At 59.9% G+C, this 23,895-nt stretch overlaps 3 protein-coding genes across 4 annotated transcripts; 1 reads left to right on the top strand and 2 right to left on the bottom strand.

The window, feature by feature from the left end:
- Positions 1-322: 322 nt before the first annotated feature.
- VWCE (von Willebrand factor C and EGF domains) lies at positions 323-6,580 on the bottom strand. Of its 2 annotated transcripts, XM_069016271.1 has the most exons (20): positions 6,086-6,276; positions 5,497-5,591; positions 5,334-5,423; positions 4,940-5,068; positions 4,737-4,853; positions 4,554-4,670; positions 3,941-4,069; positions 3,534-3,841; positions 3,366-3,459; positions 3,194-3,276; positions 2,920-3,007; positions 2,726-2,811; positions 2,426-2,543; positions 1,982-2,067; positions 1,715-1,811; positions 1,564-1,646; positions 1,323-1,413; positions 1,130-1,212; positions 937-1,018; positions 323-832 (listed from the first exon to the last, which is right to left on the bottom strand). In XM_069016271.1, exons 1-20 carry the CDS (start codon positions 6,193-6,195, stop codon positions 432-434), a joined length of 2,487 nt encoding a protein of 828 aa, XP_068872372.1. In that variant the 5' UTR covers positions 6,196-6,276; the 3' UTR covers positions 323-431. The 2 variants fall into 2 exon arrangements, with proteins under 2 accessions (XP_068872372.1, XP_068872371.1); XM_069016270.1 differs by having other exon boundaries at positions 5,334-5,591; positions 6,086-6,580.
- Positions 6,581-7,713: 1,133 nt separating this feature from the next.
- On the bottom strand, positions 7,714-19,445 carry DDB1 (damage specific DNA binding protein 1). The gene is made up of 27 exons (XM_069016268.1): positions 19,338-19,445; positions 18,619-18,767; positions 18,398-18,514; positions 17,328-17,549; positions 16,022-16,136; positions 15,816-15,913; positions 14,969-15,127; positions 14,504-14,587; positions 14,236-14,352; positions 13,815-13,917; positions 13,640-13,715; positions 13,452-13,560; positions 13,051-13,229; positions 12,807-12,970; positions 12,620-12,727; positions 12,200-12,407; positions 12,006-12,101; positions 11,726-11,837; positions 11,142-11,265; positions 10,746-10,910; positions 10,328-10,422; positions 10,034-10,204; positions 9,453-9,562; positions 9,142-9,311; positions 8,923-9,025; positions 8,602-8,725; positions 7,714-8,312 (listed from the first exon to the last, which is right to left on the bottom strand). Exons 1-27 carry the CDS (start codon positions 19,396-19,398, stop codon positions 8,229-8,231), a joined length of 3,423 nt encoding a protein of 1,140 aa, XP_068872369.1. The 5' UTR covers positions 19,399-19,445; the 3' UTR covers positions 7,714-8,228.
- Positions 19,446-20,060: 615 nt separating this feature from the next.
- TKFC (triokinase and FMN cyclase) lies at positions 20,061-23,615 on the top strand. The gene is made up of 17 exons (XM_069016272.1): positions 20,061-20,162; positions 20,248-20,437; positions 20,508-20,618; positions 20,701-20,882; positions 20,953-21,031; positions 21,130-21,219; positions 21,332-21,366; positions 21,464-21,548; positions 21,622-21,711; positions 21,808-21,924; positions 22,095-22,214; positions 22,298-22,435; positions 22,680-22,786; positions 22,863-22,966; positions 23,045-23,078; positions 23,185-23,274; positions 23,362-23,615. The coding sequence occupies exons 1-17, from the start codon at positions 20,157-20,159 to the stop codon at positions 23,530-23,532; spliced, it is 1,749 nt and encodes a 582-aa protein (XP_068872373.1). The 5' UTR covers positions 20,061-20,156; the 3' UTR covers positions 23,533-23,615.
- Positions 23,616-23,895: the final 280 nt, after the last annotated feature.

Here is a 23,895-nt window from a genome sequence, read left to right as displayed (position 1 = left end):
TGTGCCGTGTCTCTGTGGGAAAGGCCACCACATCCTTGGGAATGTGGCGTGTCCCTGGTGCCACCCTCAGCTGCACCCACCGAGGATGTCCCTGTGCCCCCAGGATGGGAGCCTGGATGTGGCTCTGCTCATCCCTGGGGAGCTCCCAGCCTTGGGAACCTGGGGCAGGACATGTCCTTCCTGTCCCCAAACCCCCACTCAGGCTGAGGGGGCTGAACACCTCCAGCACTGCCCTCATCATCCCGGAAAGCCACTCATCCCAAAATTCCCAGAGGACAAGCCCCAGGGCTCCACGTGCTGGCAGGGATGAAGGGACAGGGAATAAATACCAGAGTGACTTTATTGGTGGCAGGGGGACAGTTTCCCCCTCCCCAGGGCCAGGCCTGCTGGTCCTGCAGACCCCCTTTTTCTCCTTTCCTTCATCCTCCTCCTCACGGCATTCCAGGCACACCTGGCACCTGGAACCTGGGGCTGTCCAATGGCACTGCAGAGGGATCCTCATTCCCAGGGGATCCCTGAGCCTTGGGGCTGCCCGTGGGATCGGGGGGGGCTGTGGCCTCACAGGGGGGGTCGGGGGGAACAGTGGGTGCCGAGGGGTATCCGGAGGGGCTCGGAGTCGTCGGAGGGGGCTTCCCGGCATCCCAAATCCCTGGAGAGGGACCGAGGGGGAGTGTGGTGGGAAGCAGGAGCTGGGCCAGGCGGTGACGCGGGGGGTGAGGGGTGCCAGGGGGTGAATCTTCAGGGATTGGGGACTGGGATGAGGATGGGGAAGAGGATGGGGATGAGGATGGGGACAGGTCACCGCCCTGAAGCAGGAGCCGGACGTCTGTGGCTGACAGAGGGAGGATTTTGGTCAGCACCCACCTCTTTCCCAGGAGCCCCAGTCCGCAGGGGGCACATCCAAGTGCCCGGGGATGGATCCGGGGATCCCATTACCTGGGCAGGATGGGCAGCAGCCCATGGGGGGCTCAGAGCAGGAGTGGGGGCACGGCCTCTCCTCACAGCTCACCTCTCCAAGCTGGGAAAACAGGGATCAGCCAGCCCTGCCAGCCCTTCCAGGGATCCAATGGCACCGGCACAGGCTCTCCATGGACGCGGGCATCCCATGGGAACGGGCGGGGGGTCTCACCTGGCAGGTGCAGTGGGTACAGGGCTGTCCCTCGGGAATGAAGCTCTGGCCGTTCTCCACCTTCCTGCCCTGGTAGTTGCAGTCTGGGGGGACCGAGTTTCAGGGGGGGTTTTTGGGGAGTTCAAGGGGGATTTTGGGCGGCTCAGGAGGATTTTGGGGACAACCCCCCCCCCCTTATCCCCCGAGCTCGTACCCTCACAGACGGGGCAGCACCGACCCTCGGGGTGGAAGGGGTAGGAGCACACGATGGCACATTCCAGAGGCGAGCAGGCCACCGAGCCCAGCTGCGAGAGACGGGAGAGACCCCCGAGGGCCGGGCGTTAGGAACCCCGGGGCGCCCCCGGAGCTTTTCCCTGCAACGGAGCCAAAAACCGGCCTTCAGCCCACGGGGCGGGAGCCGCCAATCCTCTGGGAATGCCCGGCCCAGCCCTCACCAGGCAGATGCAGCTTAGGCAGGGATCCAGCGCCGACGGGAAGGTCTCGTTGTTGGAAAAGATCCTCCCCATGTAGGTGCAGCCTGCGGGGAGAGGGGCTCAGGCGGTCCCCGGGCGGCTCAGAATGCCGGAATTCCGGGCACACCCTCACCTGCGGAGCAGTCGGGGCAGCACTGCCCGGGAATGCGGATGGGATAAGGACAGGTCTCCACACAATCCGTGCGCTGGCAGTTCACGGAGCCGTCTGCCTGCAGGCGGGAACACCCTGACAGACACCTCGGCATTCCCAAACCCGCCGGATTTGGGGGATTTGGGGCCCGCCAGGCCACGGGCATCCTGAGGGCGGGAATGGGGCAGGAGCCGTGCGCTGGGGCAGGGATAGGGAAGAGGGAATGAAGCAGAGCAGGTTCTCATTCACCTGGCAGATGCATAACTCACAGGGATCGCCCGGAGACCAGATCTGTCCGACGGGAAACTCCACGCCGTTGTCATCCAGGAAGCAACCTGGGTAGGATCCCTGTTCCCAGCTGTCCCGTAAAACCTGCCCTTCCAGCCCCTGGGTGTTCCCGATGGTCCACCCTCCCCGTTCCTAGGTATTCCCCATCTCCCACCCTTCCCATCATCAAGTATTCCCACATCCCACCTGGCTTGTGTCCCTCCTCATCCCACCCTGCCCTTCCCCACATCCCATCCCCAAATATCCCAACATCCCACTCTCCCCATCCCCAAGTGTCCCCCACATCCTCTCCCCCAGCTGTTCTCCCCATGCCATGCCATTCCCCTTTCCCCCAGCTTTTCCCCCCTCCTCCCTCTCCGTGTCCCTCCCTGCCCATTCCCAGCTGTGTCCCTCATCCCGACTCACCGGTGGGGGCCGGAGGGTCCCGGCAGGTGGAGCAGCACTGCCCGGGACCCAGGTGCCGCTGGTGCTGGGGACAATCCAGAATGGGGCAGGGAGTGAAGGAACATTCCACCTCTCCTCCCTGGGAACATGGGAACGGGTCACCTGCTGTCCCCACCAGCAGCCCCGAGCAAAGCCGGGATCTCCCCAGCAGGTGCAGGGAAACACTGGAGCATCCCTGGGGATCCTCATCCCTGGGGATCCTCGTGCCTGGAGACCTCCCAGTCTTGGGGATCCTCATCCCTGGGGACATCCGGGACTCACCTGGCAGACACAGGTGGTGCAGTCATCCCCATCCAGGCTGAACTGGGCTCCGTGCGCATACGTGCGTCCCCGGAAATTGCACTTCTCTGGGAAAAGGGGAAGCAGCGGGGCTGGAGTGCCAAACACAGCTCTTCCCTAATGTCCAGCCCAGGCCGGGGGTCCTCACACCCCCAGACTGGGGGTGCCGGGATCACCTGGAGTGCAGGAGCAGCAGTCGGCCGGAGAGGGACTGGGGCAGGATCCTGGGGGGCATTCTGGGGAGAGGCAGGAGACATTCCCGGCCTGTGGAGGGGAGCATGGGGCTGGGAAACAGGATCCTGATTCCCCATGGAGGGATGATGGGAGGGTGTCATCCCCCCCAGAGCATCCCCATCCATGGTTGAGCCAGGATGCAGCATGATGAGGGTCCCCAAGGCTGGGAGTTGCCCAGGGATGGGGGGGGGATTCTCCCATCCCAATCCAGCTCACCAAGCAGACGCAGACGGTGCAATTCCCATCAGATGGGGAGAACACATCGCCCTCGGCCCTGGCCACCCCCTCGTGCAGGCACCCTGCGAGCCATGGGGGTCAGGGGCATTCCCCTGGGAATTCAGGGGGGCCATCCTGGGAACTGGTGGGGATCAGAGGGGCCAGGACTCACCCGTGCAGGTGGGGCAGCAACCCCCAGCCAGGGCGGGAAGTGGGTGGGAGCAGGGAACAGAGCACCTCACGGCGTCACAGAGGACTCGTCCCCCCTGCCAGGACACGTGGTGGCTCATCCCAGGTCGGGATGGTGCCATGGGAAGGGGTCAGGGGACGGGATGCTCACCTGACAGGTGCAGCTCTGGCATCCCGGCTCCGTCCAGCTAGCGCCAGGCTCCCGAGGGATCCCCCGGTGCCAGCAACGAGGGGACGGTGGGACGGAGGTGCCGGGGGCTCCCATGCTACGCGGGAACGGCTCAGGGGACAGGGATGGGGAGGAGGGAGGGAATTGGGTACCGGGAGCTGCCACAGGGAGGTGGGGAGAGGGGGAGCCCCTCGGGAGCAGGTGGGAGCCAGGAGGGAGCAGGACAAGGGTGGGTGGATGCTGTAGGGATTGCAGGATGGGCGACGGGGCCAGGATAGATTTGGGGTACCCTAGGAGGGAAATCAGGAAGGGAGAGACATCACTTGAGGCAGGCAGGGAGATGGGAGCATCCCACCCTGCTCCCCCAGGCTGGAGAAGGACGCAGATACCTTCGCAGGACACTCTGTCCGCGCTGAGCCGGTATCCGGGGCGGCAGGAGCAGCGGAAGCTGCCGGGAATGTTGTGGCAGCTGTGCTGGCAGGAGCGGCGCACACCAGGCCTCCGGCACTCATCCACATCTGCAGGATAAGGTAATGTGGCAGGAGCTGCTGCACCCCGGGATGTGGCCCAGGAAAGAGCCTGGAGCACTGGGATGGGCCCTCGGCATGGCCCACGCAGGGATGAGGATGAGGTGGCAGCACTGTGGTCATAGGCCGATGGACACTTGCGTCCCTTGGGATTTGTGCCATGGCAAGGGAAGGGGGGCTGGCACAGCATCCACAGGCTCACGGCCTCCTGCATCCCTTGGGATTCATGGCATGGAGAGGGATGAGGGTCTGGCTTGTGCCCACAGGCTCATGGCCTCCTGCATCCCTTGGGATTCATGGCATGGAGAGGGATGAGGGTTAAGCCTGGTGCTCGCACATGCAGGGAGAGGCTCAGTAGCCACCTGCATCCCTTGGGATTCATGACATGGAGAGGGAAGGGGGTCTGGCACAGTGCTCAGGGCCACCTCCATCCCCCGGGACTGATGGGAAGGGCCCCATCCATCCTGGTGCTCACCCACGCAGGAATGCCGGTTCCCGTGGAGGTGGTATCCAGGCCGGCAGGAGCAGCGGTAGCTGCCCATGCTGTTCTCGCAGCGGTGCTGGCACGGTGTGGCCTGGCATTCATCCATGTCTGGGGGTTGGGATGAGGGTCAGGATCCCTCGGGAGCCCCGGCCGCCCCCCCGGGCCCCCGCGCACCCCGGCAGCTGCGGCGGTCAGCAGAGAGCTCCCGGCCGGCTCCGCACTCGCAGGCAAATCCGCCCTCCGTGTTCACGCACGTCCCCTCGCAGGCCGCACTCCGGCACTCATCGATGTCTGGGGGGGACACAGGGAACGGCCAGATTTGGGTGCGGACACCACCGGGATGCCCTCTCCCGTCGGGATATCGCACTCCCGCTCACCGGTGCAGCGGACGCCGTTGGCCGTCTCAGCCATGGAGAAACCGATGGGACACACACGGGCAACCTCCTGGCAGCCGCCGTGGTTACAGGACAGGTCGCAGCCGTACTCCCCGCACGTTCCCGCTGGCTCTGGAACACGGACACGGCGTCCACAGGGCACCCAGGCCACCCTGGGACCACCCGCTTCCCACCCCGCTGCATGGATCCGCCAGGGATGGGGACAGTGCCGGGGAGAGGTGACAAGGAGCCATGGTCACCTCCATCCGCTGGGATTTGTGGCATGGAGAGGGAAGAGGGTTGGGCACGGTGCCCACGGGTTCATGGCCATCTCCATCCCTTGGGATTCGTGGCGTGGACAGGGAAGGGCACCCGGCATAGCTACTTCTCCCGGTACCTGGGCAGGTGATTCCCTGCTCTCCATCCGGGCACACACAAAGGTTGGGAGCGATGCAGGAACCGCCACCGCAGCCGAAGGAGCAGAGCGCTGTGGGAATGGGAACAGGAGCTCTGGGAATGGGAACAGGACCCCCAGCGGACCCCCAGACCCCTGTACTCACGCAGGGTGCACTTCCCGCTGCCCGGGGACAGCATCCAGCCGGGACAACATCCGCTGCTGGAGCCTTGGAAGCAGACGTGGGGCCCCACGCGACGCCTGTGGGACACCAGAGCCTGAGGCCACCCTGTCCTGAGCCCCCTGCATGGAGCAAAGGTCCCGGGAATGCGAGGACGAGGGGACAGCCGGAGCAGCCAGGATGTGCCCGTGTCCCGGGAAGCAGAGCATGGCATGGATCGGAGGAAGGTAGGATACAGTGGGACAGAGAGGGGACAACCGCTTCCCAGCCATCCCGAACATCCCAGCACGTGGTGACGGGAGAAACGTCCCCCGGCTGGACGGGGATACGGAGAGCAGGGCAGGGATACGGGGAGCGGGACAGGGATGTGGGGAAAAGGACAGGGATGCGAGGAGCAGGGTCATGCTCCCCTGGAGCTGGGAAGAGGGAGGGAATTGCGGGGTGCCAGCCCCTCCAGCTGGGACCCTCTGGCCAGCCCTCCTGCAGCTGGAGGCAGGGGTAGCCGGAGCTCGGCACGCTGCCCATCCCAGGTGTAGCTGGAAGAGGGAGAGGGAAAAGGGGGGGACCCAGCTACCTCTCCACGGCAAAGCTGGCCGGCTTCTTCCTCGCGGGATACACCCTGCCCTGGGCGCTGGAGAGGAACAGGGACACACAGGCAGCCTGGAAGAGCAGCTCCACCAACATGACAGGCGGCTCCAGCACGTCCCGGCGCCCGCCTTCCCGCCTGCCTTCCCGCTGGCCCTTGGCCCTGCTCCTCCTCCTCCTCCCGCCGAGCCGGGAACAATGCGGGATTGGAGGGGGGCGAGAGCGGGGGGGTCGCCAGCGGCACCCACCCCCCCCCCAAACCCACACGGGGGGTCTGGGGTCACCCCAAGGTTGTCCCTTTCAGCTGGGGCGAGTGGTGGCATCCCGGCCATTCTTGCCCTGGCTGCGGGCCGGGAAAGGGGGTACCCCCAAGGCTTGGGAAGCAGCGGGAAAGGCGTCCCCCCTTCTCTCCTTTCCCACATCTGGCAAAGCTCCGGCATGGCCTCTCCCCACCCCTCCTCCTCCTCCTCCTCCTTCTCCTGGAGGCGCTGGGCCGCCTTCCCAGCCCTGCACGGGGACCCACGCGGCGGAGAAAGGGGCCGAGCGGAGCCGGGATGGTGGGATGCATCCAGGAGGGAGAGGGATGCTGCGGGACACCCCGCTCCGCTGACCCCTCGACCCCGCGCCCCCATCCCAGGGCAGGGAATGAAGCAAAGGTCGGAGGTAGGTAAATGATTGATCCCATGGAGCAAAGGGCACTGCTGCCTCCAAAATTCCCAATCCAGCACAAAATCCTTCCCAAGGGCTGGGATCACCCAGGCAAGACACAGCCCCCTTCCCAATGGAAGCCACATTGGGGGGGTCATGCCAGGCTTTTAGGAACCCCAGTGCAGCCATGGGAAGCTCCTGTCCTAAGGGAATGTGATCCCAAATCCCTGGGAGGCAGCTCCATGAGCAGTGGCAGTGGATAAACAATGGTCCAGCCTGGGCCAGCAGCACTTTTATCCCAAAAAGAGCAGGGTGCCAACACTGCACTGGCACCAGCACCCCCAGTGTTGGTGGGAAAAGGAGAGAGCTTCCAGGATCCAGGCTGTGCCGTGCCCTGGGCCTCCCAAATTTTGGAAACAGGCTGCTCCAGGCAGGTAAACAGAGCCCGAGGTAATAAAAGCAGGAGCACAGAGTCCACGGTCACTCCCTGCTCCCCCAGCTCTGGGAAGAGATGTCCAAATATAGCCTTCTCCCTGCAGCCTCCTCAGAGAATCCGGGATGGAAGCGGGAGCCAGGGATGCTTCCAGCACTAGCTGTCTCTGGAGGGAAGGATTTGGGAAAAACCCACACGAAATGGGACTTGGGGGGCACTTAACCAGCGGTTACAGGGGAGATCCAACCTGGAGAAGAGCATGGAAAGATCCAGATAACCCCCAAATTCCATGAGAGATGCGAAAGAGGTGGGAGACCAGGAAAACACGAGCAGCCAGAGGCTGGAAAATCCAGCTTTCCCAAAAAATTCCGTTAAAATCTGCCTCTCCAGGCACTCACAGCACCACTGGCAACCAGGTAAGGAACTAAAATTTCCTACAGATCCAAGAAAAGCCATAAAAATGTACTTGGAAAACAGGTGTCCCCGAGATCCCAGAACCAAGGACACGGATATCACCATTCCTCAGGACACGGATCTTTCCTCTTGGACTACTTTATTTGGTAAAACTCCGAAATCAGCAACAGCTTGAACTTCCCAGAACTTCCCTCCCTGAGCAAGGCATGGATCCTATGGAGACAGTTACCCCGCTCAGCTCCAGCCTCGGCTGCTCCTCCAGCTTTGATTCCTCTTCCAAAAAACCACAAGGAATCCAAAAAAAAAAAAACCAACCAAAAAACCAGGATCAAAAGCGAAACCAAAAGCCAAAAAAAGTAATAAAATATCTAAGGACACCAGGGAAAAGGGAATTGAGGCGAGGGCATCAGATCCCGGTGGATCACCCACGGAAAGGGACAGTTCTGGGCACAGCCAAGTCCGCAGAATCCATGAATCCCTGCAGGAGATGACCAACACCGCCCCAAATTCCTAACAAGCTGCTCCCCCTGTGAGATTCCGTCCCCCTCTGGCCGCTGCCGCCGGTGTTGGGCACAGCTGGGGAAGGATTCCCTTGCTCCATGAGGAGGGAAGGAGTAGGGAATGATCCCGAATCCTGCTAATGGATCCGGGTCAGCTCCTCTACGATCTTTATCAGGTCGTCCACGGTGGCTTCCCTCTTCATCCCGCTTCCATCGTCGATCTGCGCAGGGAGGAAAAGGCATTGGAGACATCGGCAAGTGCCAAAAGCCATTCCCAGATCGTTTGGGAAGGTGTGGATTTAGCATTTCCCAGAGAGGCTGTGGCTTCCCCATCCCTGGAAATGCTCCAGGCCAGGTTGGACGAGGCTTGGAGCAACCTGGTCTGGTGGGAGGTGCCTTTAAGTTCCTTCACACCCAAACCATTCCATAACTCTACAATTCCACAATTTACCGAGCCTGGACTCCTGAGCAAAGTCCTTGAAGGATCCAAGGCCACATTCCCAAGCTCACCTGCAGGTTTGCCACCACTTCCTGCATCTTGGGCCTGCTGATGTCCAGGAAACTCTCGATGAGGTCCCCGTCGATGAATCCCGTGGCCGGTTCCGTCTTCCGTTCGGTGTGGAACGATCTCCAGGTGCTGCCGTCAAGGAGCCAAATCCACAGGGACTAATACCAGCCCTGGACGTGGTTAATGGTTGGACTCTGCTCTCTCAGAGGGCTTTCCCAACCTCAATTCCATGATTTCTGAGGGTGCCAGCAAACCCGCTCCCACCCTCTCCAGCCGGTAAACCCCACCCGGCGCCAGCTCCTGGCTGGAATGCCAAAGGATATAAGGAATGCTCAATCTTCCCCACGCTCTTGATGACTTTGTTGAGCCTGTTCTGCATGTCCAGGAGCAGGTTGTACCAGCTTTCCGAGAGGGATGTCACCAGGCCTGCACAGGAATAACGGTCACGGGGCTCAGAATGCGGCAAGGGGTGGAGCTGGATGAGCTTTCCAACCCAAAGCATTCCAAGATTCTGCAGGGAATCCTCAGGGCCTGCTCCTTACCGATCATTCCATTGACAGTGCCGAAGAGCACAGATCCCTGGGTGGGCGTGGAAGTCTCTCCCAGGTTCTGCATGACCAGGGATCCGTGGCAGAAGACATTGACGAACTCTCCCAGGTGGGATAATCCCACTTCCTGCAGGTGCTGCCGCTCCTCGTCCGTTGTGGCCGCGCTGGAATCCCAAACACTCTGCTCAGTCCGGATGGGGGCACTCCAAAGCTATCCCTTGCTCCCAAGAGCTGGGAATGCTCCTCCAGTTTTCCTCAAGATCCCATCACCCCATCCCATCCCCAATCCATCCCATCCAGCTCACCTGTCCTTCTGGCACACGAACAGATTGAAAGCGTTCTCCGCTCCCAAGAAATTATCATCATCCAGGATCTCCACAGCGCTCATCCAGTTTGGATTGAAATCCCGGGCAATCTGGAAGGGGCCAAGAGGGAACACGCTGTGTCCAGGTGGCCTGGCCTGAGACCCTGCATGCTCATCCCACCCAACACCAATATTCAGGAGCGACGTGGGATCCAGCCTGTCCGTCTCTGCTCCAGGAAGCAGCTGAGCAGGAAAGGCACTCCTGGAGATGGTCCTGCTCCAAGTGGCACTTGGATAACATCCTGGGAAAGCGTGGAGCAGCCCGTGCCAGAGGCACTCCAGCAATTTAAACCCCCATTCCAAGTGGACACCAGGCATCCCAGATGGCACCTCCCACCCGCCAGGCACCAGCTGCTCTTCCCACAGCCAGTTCCCTGGAAACTGAGGGATCCATCCTTCCAGAAACCACGGGGATCTGTGTCAAACCGTATCCAGCCAAGCCAAACTCCTCCTTTTATCCCCTCCAACACCACTCCCTGTGCCCAGAGCTGTCAGAACGGCTTCCCAGCGCCGCTTCCGCACCTCCTCGAAATTCCCTTCCATGGGTTTGTAGGCCAGGAGCAGCACGGAGCGCATGAGGTCTCCCACCAGGATGAAATCCCCCTTGGTTTTCAGGTACAGGGCCATGATGTTGTTGTAGTGGTTGCATTCCGTGCGCAATTCCTTCTCCGCTGTCCACTCGTACAGGCGGACCTGCGGGATGGGACACGGATCGGGATACTCCGCGTGGGAGCTGGGATATGCACTCTCAACCTGGCTCACATCCACATCCACAAACATGCTCCCAAAAAAAGTCAGGGTCGGGGTCATGTTTACCGTGCTGTTGATGCTGGCTAACAGCTTCCCATTGAATTCCACCATGGAATACACAGCTCCCTTGACCTCCTTCTCAGCCAGGCTCTGCAGCTTCCCTGGAATAAAGCTTGGGTTGTTTATCCCAAGGGTGGCAAGTTCAGCTGAGCTGTTCTGAATTTTGTCTCCCAAAAAACTCTCTCTGAGGGGGAACAAGTGCCATGAGAAGCAAATCCCAGAATCCAGGGCTGGTGAGGGATTCCTGGGCTTCTCTAGGAGACAGGGGGTGGGGGGAACACAGAACCTACAGATCCTGACAGCTGATTCCTTGGGAAAAACTGCCTGCTCCTGAGACACAAGCTCTCCAGGGTCTGAGGAGTTCATCCCTGATCTCCCACCAAAACCAGCGGGATTTTTCCCAGTGAGAACACCTCGTTCTTACCATCGGAGTAGTGGAAGACAACGATCCGACCCTGCTTGGGCTCCGCTTCCTCAGGATACACCATGGCAGTGCCCACGATGAAGTAGGTGTTGGGATCCTTCCCCAGCTTGCAGGAGACCAGGCTGAGGGCGTACTCATTTTGCAGGAATTGGTGAGCATGGAGCACTGGGGAAAAAAAAAGTGGGAAAGGGAGGAACAACTGGCATCCCAAAGTCCTTGAAGTGAAAACTTAAGACACATCCTAGAGATTCCCTGTCTTATTCCCCACTACCTCGTGCCATCAAAAATTGCTATTCCCTAAATATGGCTGATGTTCCTCCAGGAAAATGCTTTGGCTGAAGCTCCCCTGGGCTTCTCCAGGATGGGAAGAGCTGGATTTTGGGATGGGACAGGTACCTTCGAAGGTGTGCTGGTCTATGATGAGCAGGTTGTGCACTTCCACCTCCTCTCCGAAGGATGTCTCGTGCGGAGCCGTGCTGCTGGAAAACAGCTTGCTGGTGCTCACGCTGCTGGACAAGGCCTGGGAAACAGGAAAATCCGTCACATCCCAGTGCTACTCGGGATATCCACAGAGCCCCAGGCAGCCGGGGAGCAGGAAAAGGGATGGGAGAGCAGGTGGAGCGAGGAATGAGTAAAGGGACACACTCCCTGCTCCTGCAGGGCTGGGTGATGGCGTTGATATGAGTTTACACAGAGCTGTGGCTGCCAGAGCCGGATCCTTGGGAAAAGCAAAACACTGGAGACCACACAGAAGCCTGCATGGGATACGGAAGGAGCAGCGCCCAAAAATAAAGAGGGATCAGGTGGAACAGTGGCTGTGCCACCCCCTCGGAGAGATCCCACCATCCCATTCCTGCCCAGCTGAGGAACTGGACTGGACTCACAGCTTTGGAAGCTCTGGAAGGGAGGACCATCGAGGAAAAGCCGGATCAGGAATTCTGATCCCCACAGCGCAGGGATGACCCAGCCTGGGATCTCACCTGGGTGCTGGCGCTGGGTCTGAGCGCCGTGGTGCCCCCGCTGGCATCCTGCACCTCGATCCGGCTGGAGAGCACCCCGAAACACTGGGATACCTCTTGGTAGCAGATTTTCCTGCGGGATAAACAGAGCCATGTGGCTGGGGGAGCCAGGAAAGGCCATTCCAAGAGCTCTGGAACAACAAGAGCTGTGTTTGCTCCTGGGATGGCAACATCACCCCAACCCTCATCCCATGCAGCGGAGCACCTGAATCCCAGGAATCCTCATCCCAGGAATCCTCACCTGGGCGACTCATAGAGGGGAACAGTGCGGATGTGCAGCTTCTGGATCTCATCAATGGTGCCGATGGTCAGGGTGCTGTTGTTGGCCAAGGCCAAACTTTTGGGGAAAAAAAATCATGGAAAACACGTGGTGAAACAGCCAGGACCTCCCACTCCTCCATATTCCTCAGGAACAGGAAATCGTGGCAGGCTCACCTGTCGGGATATCCGTCGGAATTGAGGGGGCACATGTAGTTGACCTCCTTGAGGTTGACGTTGGAGAAGACCAGCTTGTGGTTGCTGCTGTAGATGACGGTGGGGCGGTCGGAGCAGGCGAACACGTTGGTGGTGGACAAGGAGCGGAATGTCCTCAGCACGGTGGGCTGCGTGCCCAGGGTCACCTTCTTCCTGTCACTCAGCAAGCCTGGATTCAAAGGGAGAAGGGATTGGGATCTGCCACACCACCTCAGGGAAAAACAGGAGTGCAGGTAAGCACATCCCGCATTGAGGAATCCATCTCCTTCCTCCAGCGTGCTGGAGGAATCCGCCAGCCCTCAGCCAGTCCCATCTGAGCATGAGGCTGGGAAAGCAAGGAGGATCTTTCCCAAGAAACTGGAAAGGAAAGGAAAAGGTCACCTGTCTCAAGGCTGAGGCCAAAGTAGAAGAGAGCTCCATCCCCCAGGGCACACAGGAGGTAGTGGCTGCTCTCAAAGGTGGTCATCAGGATGGAGCGAGGGATAATCTCTGTGGGAAGCAGGAAAGGGATGGATGAGGTCGCTCAGGACCCGGCCAGTGACTCCTGCCACCCTTGGGAGGCTCCTACCTCCTCCCAGCATCTCCTTGTGCAGCAGCTCAAAGGACGGGAGCTTCAGGATGCGGGCGGAGATGTCGGTCCAGAGCCCGATGGCGCAGAGCGGGGACATCCCGTTGGAGTCTCCCAGGGGGGTGATGTCCAGGCAGGCCACCTCGTGCTCCATCTCCGTGCAGCTGCGAGGAAGGAGGGTGGACAGGTGTCCGCCTGGATCCCAAATCCCAGCATCCCAAGAGCCCTCAGGATGTGGGCTCACCTGATCTGCCGGAGCTCCTGGGGCCGGATTTCCAGGTAGTACAAGGCTCTTCCCACGGCCACCACCACCTGGTTGCTGTTGCAGGAGGCGACGCTGATGTTCTTCCCATTGGGCTCTTTCCACTCGCTCACCAGGGATTTGGGCTCCTGGCTGACCAGTCGCACTGAGGCAGAGGTGATCTGGGAAGAAAGATGGGAAAAATCATGGAAAACAGCGTTTCCAAGGTGGGTGGCACAGCAAGAACCTTCCTCTTTCCATATCGCTTAGAAACACGGACCCAGGATCCTGTTTGCTGATCCCATCGGATCTCAGGGAAGCACTCCCAACCCCTACCCTGGATAAGTCACGATCCAAGTGGCACCAGGAAAGCCAAATCCATGTATTCCTCATGCTGGAATTACCTGGATCAGCTGCTGATGTGCCACATTGCCGCAGAAGAACGTCTGCTGGTCATCCACAAATCCCGTGAGCTCCGTCTCTTCCACTTCCTCTCCGTTCAACATCAGAACCCTGAGCAGGGAAGGGAATTCCCATTAATTTCTGCTCCGACACGGGGCTGAGAGCCTGGATCAGCTCATCCCACCTTTACCTGGTCTGGCCAACAAAGGACAGCACCAAGGTGTTGTCTGTCTCCCGGTGTGGATCCGATCTCAGCGGCCACAGCCCTGCAACAAGGAGGCCACAAATCCTCACACAATTCCTCCCATCCCAGCCTCATCCGTGCCCACCATGTCCCCTCTCAGGCTGTGGAACACCTCCCACACCTTTAATTCCCGGCAGGTCGATGCTGGCGTGCTCGTGGATCCCGATGCCGTTGCGGATGATCCGCAGCGATCCCTCTTTGAAGGCCCCGGAGCAGGTGACCAGCTGAGGGAAAAGCAGATGGACTATACCAGCTGTGGCTGGGAAGCTCTCCCACTCCTCTCTGGGATCATGGAAATGGGGAACCCATTCTAGAATCATGGAATCCTGGAGTGGTTAGGGTTGGAAGGGACCTGAAAGATCCACCAAGGCCAGGCTGGATGGGGCTTGGAGCAACCCGGTCTAGTGGAAGGTGTCCCTGCCCATGGAATGAGATGATCCTTAAGGTCCCTTGCAACCCAAACCATTCTGGAATTCTATGATTTTATGGACATACCCAGCCAAAAACTCCCAGCAGTGAGGAGGGAAAAGCAGGAATGTTACCTGGCCTTGGCCTTGCCTCTCCAGGTCCACCACACACATGTCCACGATGGGCCCAAGGTTGGTGAAGGTCTCCATGGCCACCACGTAGGATCCCTGCTCGTTGCTGTCCACGTTGAGCTGGGAATAAACACTGGGATCACTTTTTGCCTTTCAAGGAGCAGGACAGGGAAAGGGTGGGCAAGGAGAAGATGAGAAAATGTATCCACATCTCCAGGTTTTGATGGAAATCCAGTCCTGTGGGAACACACGGCCAGGAGCTGCCATGTACCTTCACGAGCTGGGAATCTCCAAGCCTGGAGCCAACAAACACCACTCCGTTATCCAGGTAGGTCAGGCACTCGGCAATGGATGTCTGGGAAGTGGGAAGAGGCAGGTGGAATGTGGCACAGAAAGGTCCTGGCACACATGCACACCTTCCACCACTAAGCTGTTACCCAACAGCAAAACCCCGGGCGTAGGAAGGGGATTTGATCCCTTCATAAATCCCACAGAGTCCAAGCTCCTCCCAGTGCAAATACCAGGAAAAAAAAATGGGAAGATGGTGTAAAAAATGGGAAAAAGGTGTCAGTTAAGTGCCCACTGGGAATTTCCCAGCCACCAACAGTTCAGGGCTGTGACACATGTGAAACATCAACACCCCCTGCTCCAAAATTCCCACTCAGCCCTAAACGGAGCCTTTCCCAACTTGGGAGAATCCCAGGCAAGTGCCAGGGATGGCCCAGGTGATTCCTACCTCTCCCAGCAGCTCCACACGCAGGTCCTTCAAGGTGACAGTGCCGTCCATCTGCTCCTCCTTCTCCAGGAGCAGCATGAAGAGCCGCCCTTCCATGTCTCCCAGCAAATACCGGGATCCGTTGGGATCCACGCGGTTGTGGCACACGATGGTGCTTTGCTGCAGGGAAAGCAGGGAATTCTAGGATTCCACTGGAACAGCCCCAAACTGGTCCCCAGAAGGTCTGTGCAGGTGACACACTCCCGGCTCCAGGATCCCAGATTCCACATTCCAGAGCCCCAGGAGCAGACTGAGACCTCGAGGCACCAATATTCCCGTTTCTTCCCCCGAGGTTTTTAGCCTGTCCTTATTTTCATCTTAAAGGGACCTTTGGATGGCAATTCCAGCCCTCTTTCAGCTCAGAGCAGCACCTCAGCCATGCCATTGGTGCTTCCTGCTCTGATTAAATGTGGGAAGTGGCCTGTTATTCCCAAAAAACCCACAAGCCCAATTGCTGTCCCAAAATTTTTAAGCCTTTTCTCCTCTGGACAAGTCTCCAAGAGGCTCATCCATGTTTTCCACTGCCTGAAATGAAACCAGGCTCTGCCCTGGAACTGTGCCCAGACCATGCACTAATTCCTAATTAATCCCATTCCCTGGGGCCCAAACTAAATGCCAAGAACTCCACAGAAAGTGGAAGCACACAGGGATCATGGATGTCCCTCAGCGACCAGGAAGCCAAACCTCTGCAAGTCCAGGTAAGTGGCGCTGTTAGACCACACCTGGGACAAGAGGGGTTGGAATTCCCGGTTGGAAGGCCTGGGAAAGGCGGGACTTTTTGGGATGCAGCAGCCCTGCATCCCCTCACCTTGATGATGGGAGGAGCGATAGCCAGGTATTTATCGCCGTTGTGGTAGGTGATGGATTCCTGCCCGATGATGATGGCGCCTCCGAAGGGCTCCGGCACTGCGGGACACACAACAAACATGAGAGATCCCATCGGGAAAAATGCCATCCAGCCATCCAGCCTGGAAAAACCACGGGAAGATCTTTCACAGACAAGGTCATCCCAACCTGCGATGACCATGGAGGCTTCGGCCTCCACGTTCTCCTGCTTCCAAGGGCCTTTGTTGAACTCCTTCTCCCGCAGGGACACCTCGTACGTCTTCACGTGGCGGCCCTGGGGGTCCTGCAAGAGAAGGCACAGGTGGCTGAGATTCCAGAAGTGAGGAGATTCCACCTCATCTCCCGAAAAAATGCCATTCCAGGGAGCTGCTGAGGCTCCCCAACTCCTCATCGCCCCTCGCATCCACACGGCACCATTCTCCCAGGTTTTGCCATATATAAATAGCCCCCTGAGGAAATCCCTGTGCCAGAAAAGACTGGGAAGTGCTTTTTCACTGTTTTACAACTGATTTCCTGGGTTTTGTGTTCCTCCAACAACCTGGGAACAAGTGGCACGATGGAATATCACCTCTTCCTCCAGCTCCTGCAAACGTTCAGGAATTCAGGGGTTTTTATCATATTCCCCCTGGTTTCAGAACTTCCCAAAAATTATCCCAGCCTCTGCTGTCCTATTCAGACCAAATCCTAGGATAATGGGTAATAAATGCAGAAAGAATCAAGGAAGCAGCTTGGAAACATCCTGCTCTCCCCAGGCAGGGATCGAAACAATCCAGCGGTTTATGAGTCAAGAACTGACATCCTGCTCCTGCTCCAAGGATCCAAGTTGTTTTGACATGGAATCCTGGAATCATTAAGGTTGGAAAAGCACTTCTCCAAGTGTTCCCCCAAACTCCAGCTGTGTGGTGAAAAAGTGGTTTCTTCCTTGCAGGAAGTTTGGGGGGGGATCCAGCAGTGCCCAAACAGGGAATAACGGAGCCGGGGCTGGCATGGGATTATAGCTGAGCTGGGCATAGCCTGGAATTTAACAAAGGAAAGCTAATCCCGTGCTCAGTCAGCATGGGAAAGGCTCTTTGGATCAAAGCAGCCATCCAGATAAGGCCTGGAATGCTCCCTCCCTGAGGAGCCAGGTGATGGAGAGGTTACGGATCCTCGTATACACCCGGAGTCGCCGCCCAAAAATACCGAGCAAGTCGTTGCCTTGTTTTTTAAGGAAAGGCTCAGGCCTTGCCACAGAAAACGACTGGTTCTGGATCTGATCCACTCGCTGGAAATGATCCCTAAGCTCCTCCTGGGGGTTCAACACGGGAGCATTCCCATCCAAGGCAGAGCTGCCCAGGAATCCTGAGGGAAAGCATTGCTTCCTCTCTCCCAGAGCTGGAAAAAAGAGCTGGACCTGGAGGAGCTGGACTCATCCCTCAGTCTGCCTTCCAAAAAACCTTTGGAAAACCTTGGTTATCCGTGGATAAGCAGGCACCTGGTAGACGAAGCAGATGGTGGGAGCTTGGCAGCCGTAAAGGAATTTCACGTCGATGACCTGGAGCTCTTCCAGGCGGATGTTGAAGGCCTTTAATTCCTTGTTCTCCCGATCCAGGGGGATGACCTTGAAAAGGCCATCATAGAGCCGCAGCCCGATCATCCGGCACTCGGGATCGATGATCCCGATGATCCCGGTCTCCGAGGGGCGGCCGATGCGATCCTGAAGGAGAATTCCACGGAGAGGGGAAAGAAAAAGGTGGTAAGTGCCAGGAAATTTTCCCTGAAAAACAGCGGCAGGGGTTGCCAGCCCTTAGGTGAGGAGTGGCTCCTTGCAACACTTCCCAACGGGCTTGAAAATTCCGGCTGGGAAGCCACCAAGGCTAAGGAGGAGATGCCTTTCCAGGTGCCACACCACATACCTTCACCACAAATTCCCACAGGACTCATTTCCCAGGGAAAATTCGGCCTCACAAGGAGTTTAGGCTTTAATTTCCCTTAAATTTAATTTGTTATTCCATAAACTCTCCCATGAATTCGGTTGAATCCATAGGGACAGGGCTTGGAGCATCCTGGTCTAGTGGAACGTGTTCAGGGCAAGGGGTGGAATGATCATCCATAAGTCCTGTCCATCCCACACCACTCCAGGATTCCACATGTTGGTTTAGATGGGATATTGGGAAGAAATCTTTCCCTGGAAGGGCGAGAAGGCCCTGGGATGGATTTTCCAGAGGATCTGTGGCTGCCCCATCCCTAGAAGTGTCCAAGGCCAGGTTGGACAGGGCTTGGAGCAACCTGGGAGAGTGGAAGGTGTCCCTGCCCATGGAATGGAATTGGATAAGCTTTAAGGTCCCTTTTCCAACCCAAACCATCCCAGAATTCCATGAATCCTCACACAGACCAAAAGTAACTCTGGAGACATCCCGTGGCTGCAGGTGAGCCATCCCAGATCCAGGAGCCGGCAAAGAACCACCAAGGGAACAACCCAAATCCCACCTGCTGCTGCACCAGCAAGGCAAAACCATCCCTAGGGAAGGGAATTCCCATTCCAGGTGCTGCCTTCCCCCTCACCTGCACGTTCCCATGGGCACGGGTGATGATATCGATGCTATCCCCGTTCTGCTTGTATTCCAGGATGCAGGCATTGTACTTGGCCGTCAGGATGAACAGCAAATCCTTGCTCTCCCCCTGCCCAAAAAAACCCGGACAATGCAAATTCCAGAGGGGCTGGACGTGCCCATCCCACCCCACCCAGGTGGGCACAGCTCCATCCCTGCTCTTCCAGCACCCACCTTGGGGCGGAAGAGCTCCATGACGGCGGTTTTTCCATACATTCCCACTTCCTTGACGGGCCGGAGCCCCTCAGCCGTCACGACGTAAATCTCCAGCCGGGTGTTCTTGGCAATCAGCAGGTTCAGGTCCTCCGCAGAGGTGAAGTGTCCTGGGAAAAGCGGGAAGGAATCCCGGAGGAGGGATCAGCTGGCACCTCGGGGTGCCGGGCTGCACTCCCACAGCCTCCCTGGAGCATCCCAAAATCCCAGCATGTTCCTTCCACGGTGCCCAGCGCTCTCAGCCAGCTGCTTTCTCTCAGCCCGCACTCCTTGTTTTTCCCCAGGAATGCTCTTCCCACAGTCTTTTCTCAGGAATTCTCAATCCCGGGGTCTCTTCCCACCACGCCCAGCACTCCCAGGGCTCTTGGGGCTCCCGCGGCTCCCCCAAATCCCACTGTCTCTCACTCCTATTATGGATTTCAGGAGCACTTTAATCCTCCCTCTACCCCAAAATCCCCCGGTACCCCAAAACCCACTCGTGACCCCCAAAGCCCGCCCTACCCCAAAACCTTCCCCATACTCCCAATCCCCTCCCGGTGCCCCAAAACCCCCCCAGAGCCCCCAGCGCCCCCCGGCACCTCCATCCCCCCCCGTGTCCCCCGTACCCCCCGGTACCCCATAACCGCCCTCCCACGTTTCCCCCAAAACCGGGTGTTCCCGTCACCCCCGCCCCGCGGTACCGGTGACGCAGCCATTGACGGCCGTCGGCTTCTGCGCCGTCACCACGTAGTTGTAGGACATGTTGGGGGAACCGGGGGGGCCCGGGGGGGTCGCGGGGGAAACCGGGGGGGAACGGGGAGCGCGGCCTCTCCGCCGCCGTCGCCGCCACTTCCGGGAAGTGGGGCCACTGGGCCGCTCTAGCCCGCTGAGGGGACATGGGAGGAGCAGACGAGACGGGCCGCTCTAGCCCTCTGGGAAGACCGCGAAGAGCAGATGAGAGGGGCCGCTCTAGCAAGCTGGGAGGACCCTGGAGAGCAGACGAGAGGGGCGACGGGAGGACCCTGGAGAGCCCAGGTGTGGAGGGGGATGCGCGGGGGATCGCCCCCAAAACCCACGGGATCCGCGCTGATCCCACGCCGTATCCCGAAGGGAGGGCCCCGCTTGGGAGGATGCAGCCCCCTCCCAGTTCCCTGCAGCTCTGTGACCCCCGAAACCTGGGGCGGGGGGTCCCCGCTGTGAGGGGGGAGCGTGGATCCGTCCAGGGCCTGCGCTGAGAGGAGACCCCTGAAGGTGGGAGTCCCCCCATCACAAAACAGAGGGATCCCTATTTGGGGGTGGTCCCATCCTGATTTCCCATCCCACAAGGAGCTCCCTGCCTGGGGGGGTGTCCCTATTTGGGGACAACACCAACGCCAGTCCCCCATTCCCACCAGACACTCCCATCCCACCCCGCTCCCTTCCCAGCCCCGCCTCTCCGGACCGCTGTCCCTTCCAGCCTGGACCTTGCCCTCTCTCCGGACAGATCCCATCCTCGGATCTGAGCGCTGCGCTCCGCTCCCATGGAGGTGAGCCTGGAGCGGGGGGGTTGTCATTCCTGTGGGGTTGGCATTCCTCTGTTTCCTATCCCACCGCCCCCCGTTTTCCCCCCAGGTCTCCAAAAAACTGGTGACGACCGTGTCCGGCTGTGCCGACGATGCTCTGGCTGGGCTGGTAGCCTGCAATCCCGGGCTCCGGCTGCTCCAGGGACACCGGGTGGTCCTTCGGGATGATCTGCCGGCCATCCGTGGCCGCGTGGCTCTGCTGTCCGGAGGGGGATCCGGCCACGAGCCCGCCCACGCAGGTGAGACCCCCCTGCCCCACCTGTACTCCCCCCCACAGACACTGTTCCGAGCCCTCCTCCCTCTCCACAGGCTACGTCGGGAAGGGAATGCTGACCGGAGTGGTGGCCGGAGCCGTGTTCGCGTCCCCGTCCGTGGGCAGTGTCCTGGCGGCCATCCGGGCCGTGGCACAGGCCGGAGCAGGTTGGGAGCACACCGGCCTGGAGCTTTGGGGTTCCCCCCTCCAGTGCTGCGTCATTCCCGTTGCCTCCACATGCATCCGCAGCTGGGATCCTCCTGATCGTGAAGAACTACACCGGGGACCGGCTGAATTTCGGGATGGCCCTGGAGCGGGCGCGGGCCGAGGGGGCCAACGTGCGGATGGTGGTGGTGGGCGACGACTGCGCCTTCGCCACGCCGGGGAAAGCCGGCCGCCGCGGGATCTGCGGCACCGTCCTCATCCACAAGGTCCTGCCGGGATCCTTTGTGGGGATTTGGGGAGTTCTGGTGGGTCGCTCACCCGCTCTGCCCGGGGCAGGTGGCGGGAGCTCTGGCCGAGGCGGGAGCGAGCTTGGATGAGATTGTGGAGAAGGTGACGGCGGCTGCCAAAGCCATGGGTGCGTTGTGTTATCCCGTGGGAATGCTGTCCTCTGTCCCCCAGCCCCTGAATCCCGAAATTCCCCCTGGGTTTAATGGAGCATTCCCACCCGCACAGGTACCCTGGGTCTCAGCCTGTCTCCCTGCAGCATCCCGGGATCCAAGCCCTCGTTCCAGCTGGCTGAGGACGAGATGGAGCTGGGGCTGGGTGAGGAGCAGCCCCTCCACGTCCCCCTCGGATCCCCGGAGGGTCCGAATACCCCTGTCCCCCCGGGGAGGCATCACCAGGGTTGGGATGTGACACGGCCCTGTCTCCGTAGGGATCCATGGCGAGGCTGGAGTGCGCAGGATGAAGGTGAGGGGGGAATTCTGCTGCTTCCTCCCCATTCCCAGATCCCCCCTATTCCCAGACCTCCCCACTCTGCTCTTCCCCTGCTCCATGTCCCCTCCAGGTGCTGCCGGCGGATAAGGCCGTGGAGACGATGCTGGAGCACATGACAGATCCATCCAACTCTTCCCACCTGTCCCTGACCCCTGGTGAGCCCCCCGGCCCCTCTGTGCTCCCCCAAATCCCCCGGATCCCAGTCTCATCCTGCCACCCATCCTGCAGGATCCTCCGTGGTGCTCGTGGTAAACAACCTGGGTGGATTGTCCTGCCTGGAGCTGGGAATTGTGGCTGGAGCTGCTGTGCGCTGCCTGGGTGAGTGCAGGGGGGAGGTTGGGATCCCATTCCCTGGCTCCGGCCGCTCTGGAATTCCGCTCTGGCATTCCCCCGCCTCGCTCCTGGATCCCACAGAGAGCCGAGAGATCCGCATCGCCCGGGCCTTGGTGGGATCCTTCATGACGGCGCTGGAAATGGCCGGAGTGTCCCTCACCCTCATGCGGGTGGATGAGGAGCTGGTGGGGCTGATCGGTGAGTTCCCAGTGGGAATGTGGCCTGGGATTGGGGCACGAGGGTTGCCAGGTGCTGGGTGATGGGACACGAGGTCAGTGGGATGTCTGGGAGTGGAATTCCTGGCTGCTGGATGCGCCAGTGAGGATCCAATGGCATCCTGAGCCGCCGCACGCCTCTGGCTCTTCCAGATGCCAAGACCACGGCCATGGCGTGGCCCAACATTCCCGCGGGACCGGCAACCACCCGGAGAGAGGAGGTGCCAGCACCGATGGAGGGACCCAGGAAGCCACAGGATGAGCCTGGAATTGGTACAGAGATCCCGTCCCTTGTCACACCCCCCCGTGCCTCAGTTTCCCTCGGGAACGTGCAGGGATGCATCTCCCCTCTGCAGGGCCTGGCACGGTGCGGGTGCAGCGGGTGCTGGAGCGGGTGTGCAGCACCTTGCTGGATATCCAGGATAAGCTCAACGAGCTGGATCGGGGAGCTGGTGACGGGGACTGCGGCCACACGCACGCCCGGGCAGCCCAAGGTGGGTGTGGGCGCCGTTATCCAGGGAATTGTGGGGAATGGCATCCCCATGGCACCTCCCGGGAGCAGGCAGTTCCCCAGGACATCCCTTCTTGGGATTAAGGAAGCCTGGGGTGCTCCTTCCTGGAATTGTATCCTGGAATGTCTCTGCATCCAATGCCACTGGGGGCTGTCCGTGCTTGTCCCCACCAGGGACAGGAGAATCCAGGGCCACCCCCATCCCGTTGTCCCTTCCATCCCCACAGCCATCCGGGAATGGATGCGCTCCCGGCCGCCTCCGGCTGCCCCGGCCCAGCTGCTCTCCGCCCTGGCAGATGTGCTGCTGGAGCAGATGGGAGGCTCCTCCGGAGTGGTGAGTGGGAATGGGAGTGGGAATGGGAATGGGAAGGGGCCATGTTGCCAGGATGGGATTGATGGTATTCCCAAAGCTCTATGGGCTCTTCCTGACGGCGGCCGCCCGGAGCCTGCAGGGCCGCAGCGATTCCCCGGCATGGGCTGATGCCATGGACGCCGGGATTGAGGCCATGCAGAGGTCAGTGCTGGGGGCTGTGGAATCCCAATTCCCCCTGGGAATCCAAATCCCCCCTGAATTTCCCTGCATCCCGCACAGGTACGGAGGCGCCGCGCCAGGAGACCGGACAATGGTGAGTGCCAGGAGAGCCTGGGAGCCAGGAAGGCTTCCAGGAGGATTCCAGGGAGTTCCCACCTGGCCTCAGCACCGGCTCCCAGCCTGATTCCCGCTTTTCCCAGCTGGATTCGCTGTGTGCAGCCGCGCAGGCTCTGCATGCCCTGCGCAGTCCCGGTGCCGACCCGCTCCGGGTGCTGGCAGCTGCTGTCCAGGTACGGAGAGCTGGGAGCTGGGATGGTGGGAAAATTGGATGGGAATCCCTGCTGTTACCCTGGAAAACACCCTGTTTTCCCTGGCAGAGCGCGGAGGCGGCAGCGGAGGCCACCAGGCACATGGAGGCTGGGGCGGGCAGAGCCAGCTACATCCGCTCATCCCGGCTGGAGCAGCCCGATCCCGGGGCTGTGGCAGTGGCAGCAGTGCTGGGAGCGGTGCTGGAGGGGCTGCGGGACCCCCTGGAGGCCCCCCACTGATGACAGGGATGTGTATCCCAAAAAATCTGTGTCCCCTCGTAGTGATAGAGGCGTGTATCCCAATAAATCCTCGTGCCCCCCCACGTGACTGGGAAGCATATCCCAATAACCCTCAGGGTTCCTTCAAGGACGTGTTTCCCAATAAACCTTGGGATGTGGCCCCCCATAACCCCACCCTGGTGACCGGGAAGTGTATCCCAAAAATTCTCCGTGTTCCCCATGCTGGCTGGGAGCGGCGGGACGGTGGAATTTGGGGGTGTGGGGGTGCCCGCTGTTGCTCCAGGCTGGAAAGGGAGATGGGAACAGGGATCCTGTGACTTAGGGGGAGGAAGGAAGCCCGGGGTGTGGAGGGGAAACCACAGG

This window comes from Aphelocoma coerulescens, chromosome 5 (assembly GCF_041296385.1).
Source record: "Aphelocoma coerulescens isolate FSJ_1873_10779 chromosome 5, UR_Acoe_1.0, whole genome shotgun sequence".
NCBI lineage: Eukaryota > Metazoa > Chordata > Aves > Passeriformes > Corvidae > Aphelocoma > Aphelocoma coerulescens.
This window is presented reverse-complemented; position numbering and strand designations above follow the sequence as displayed.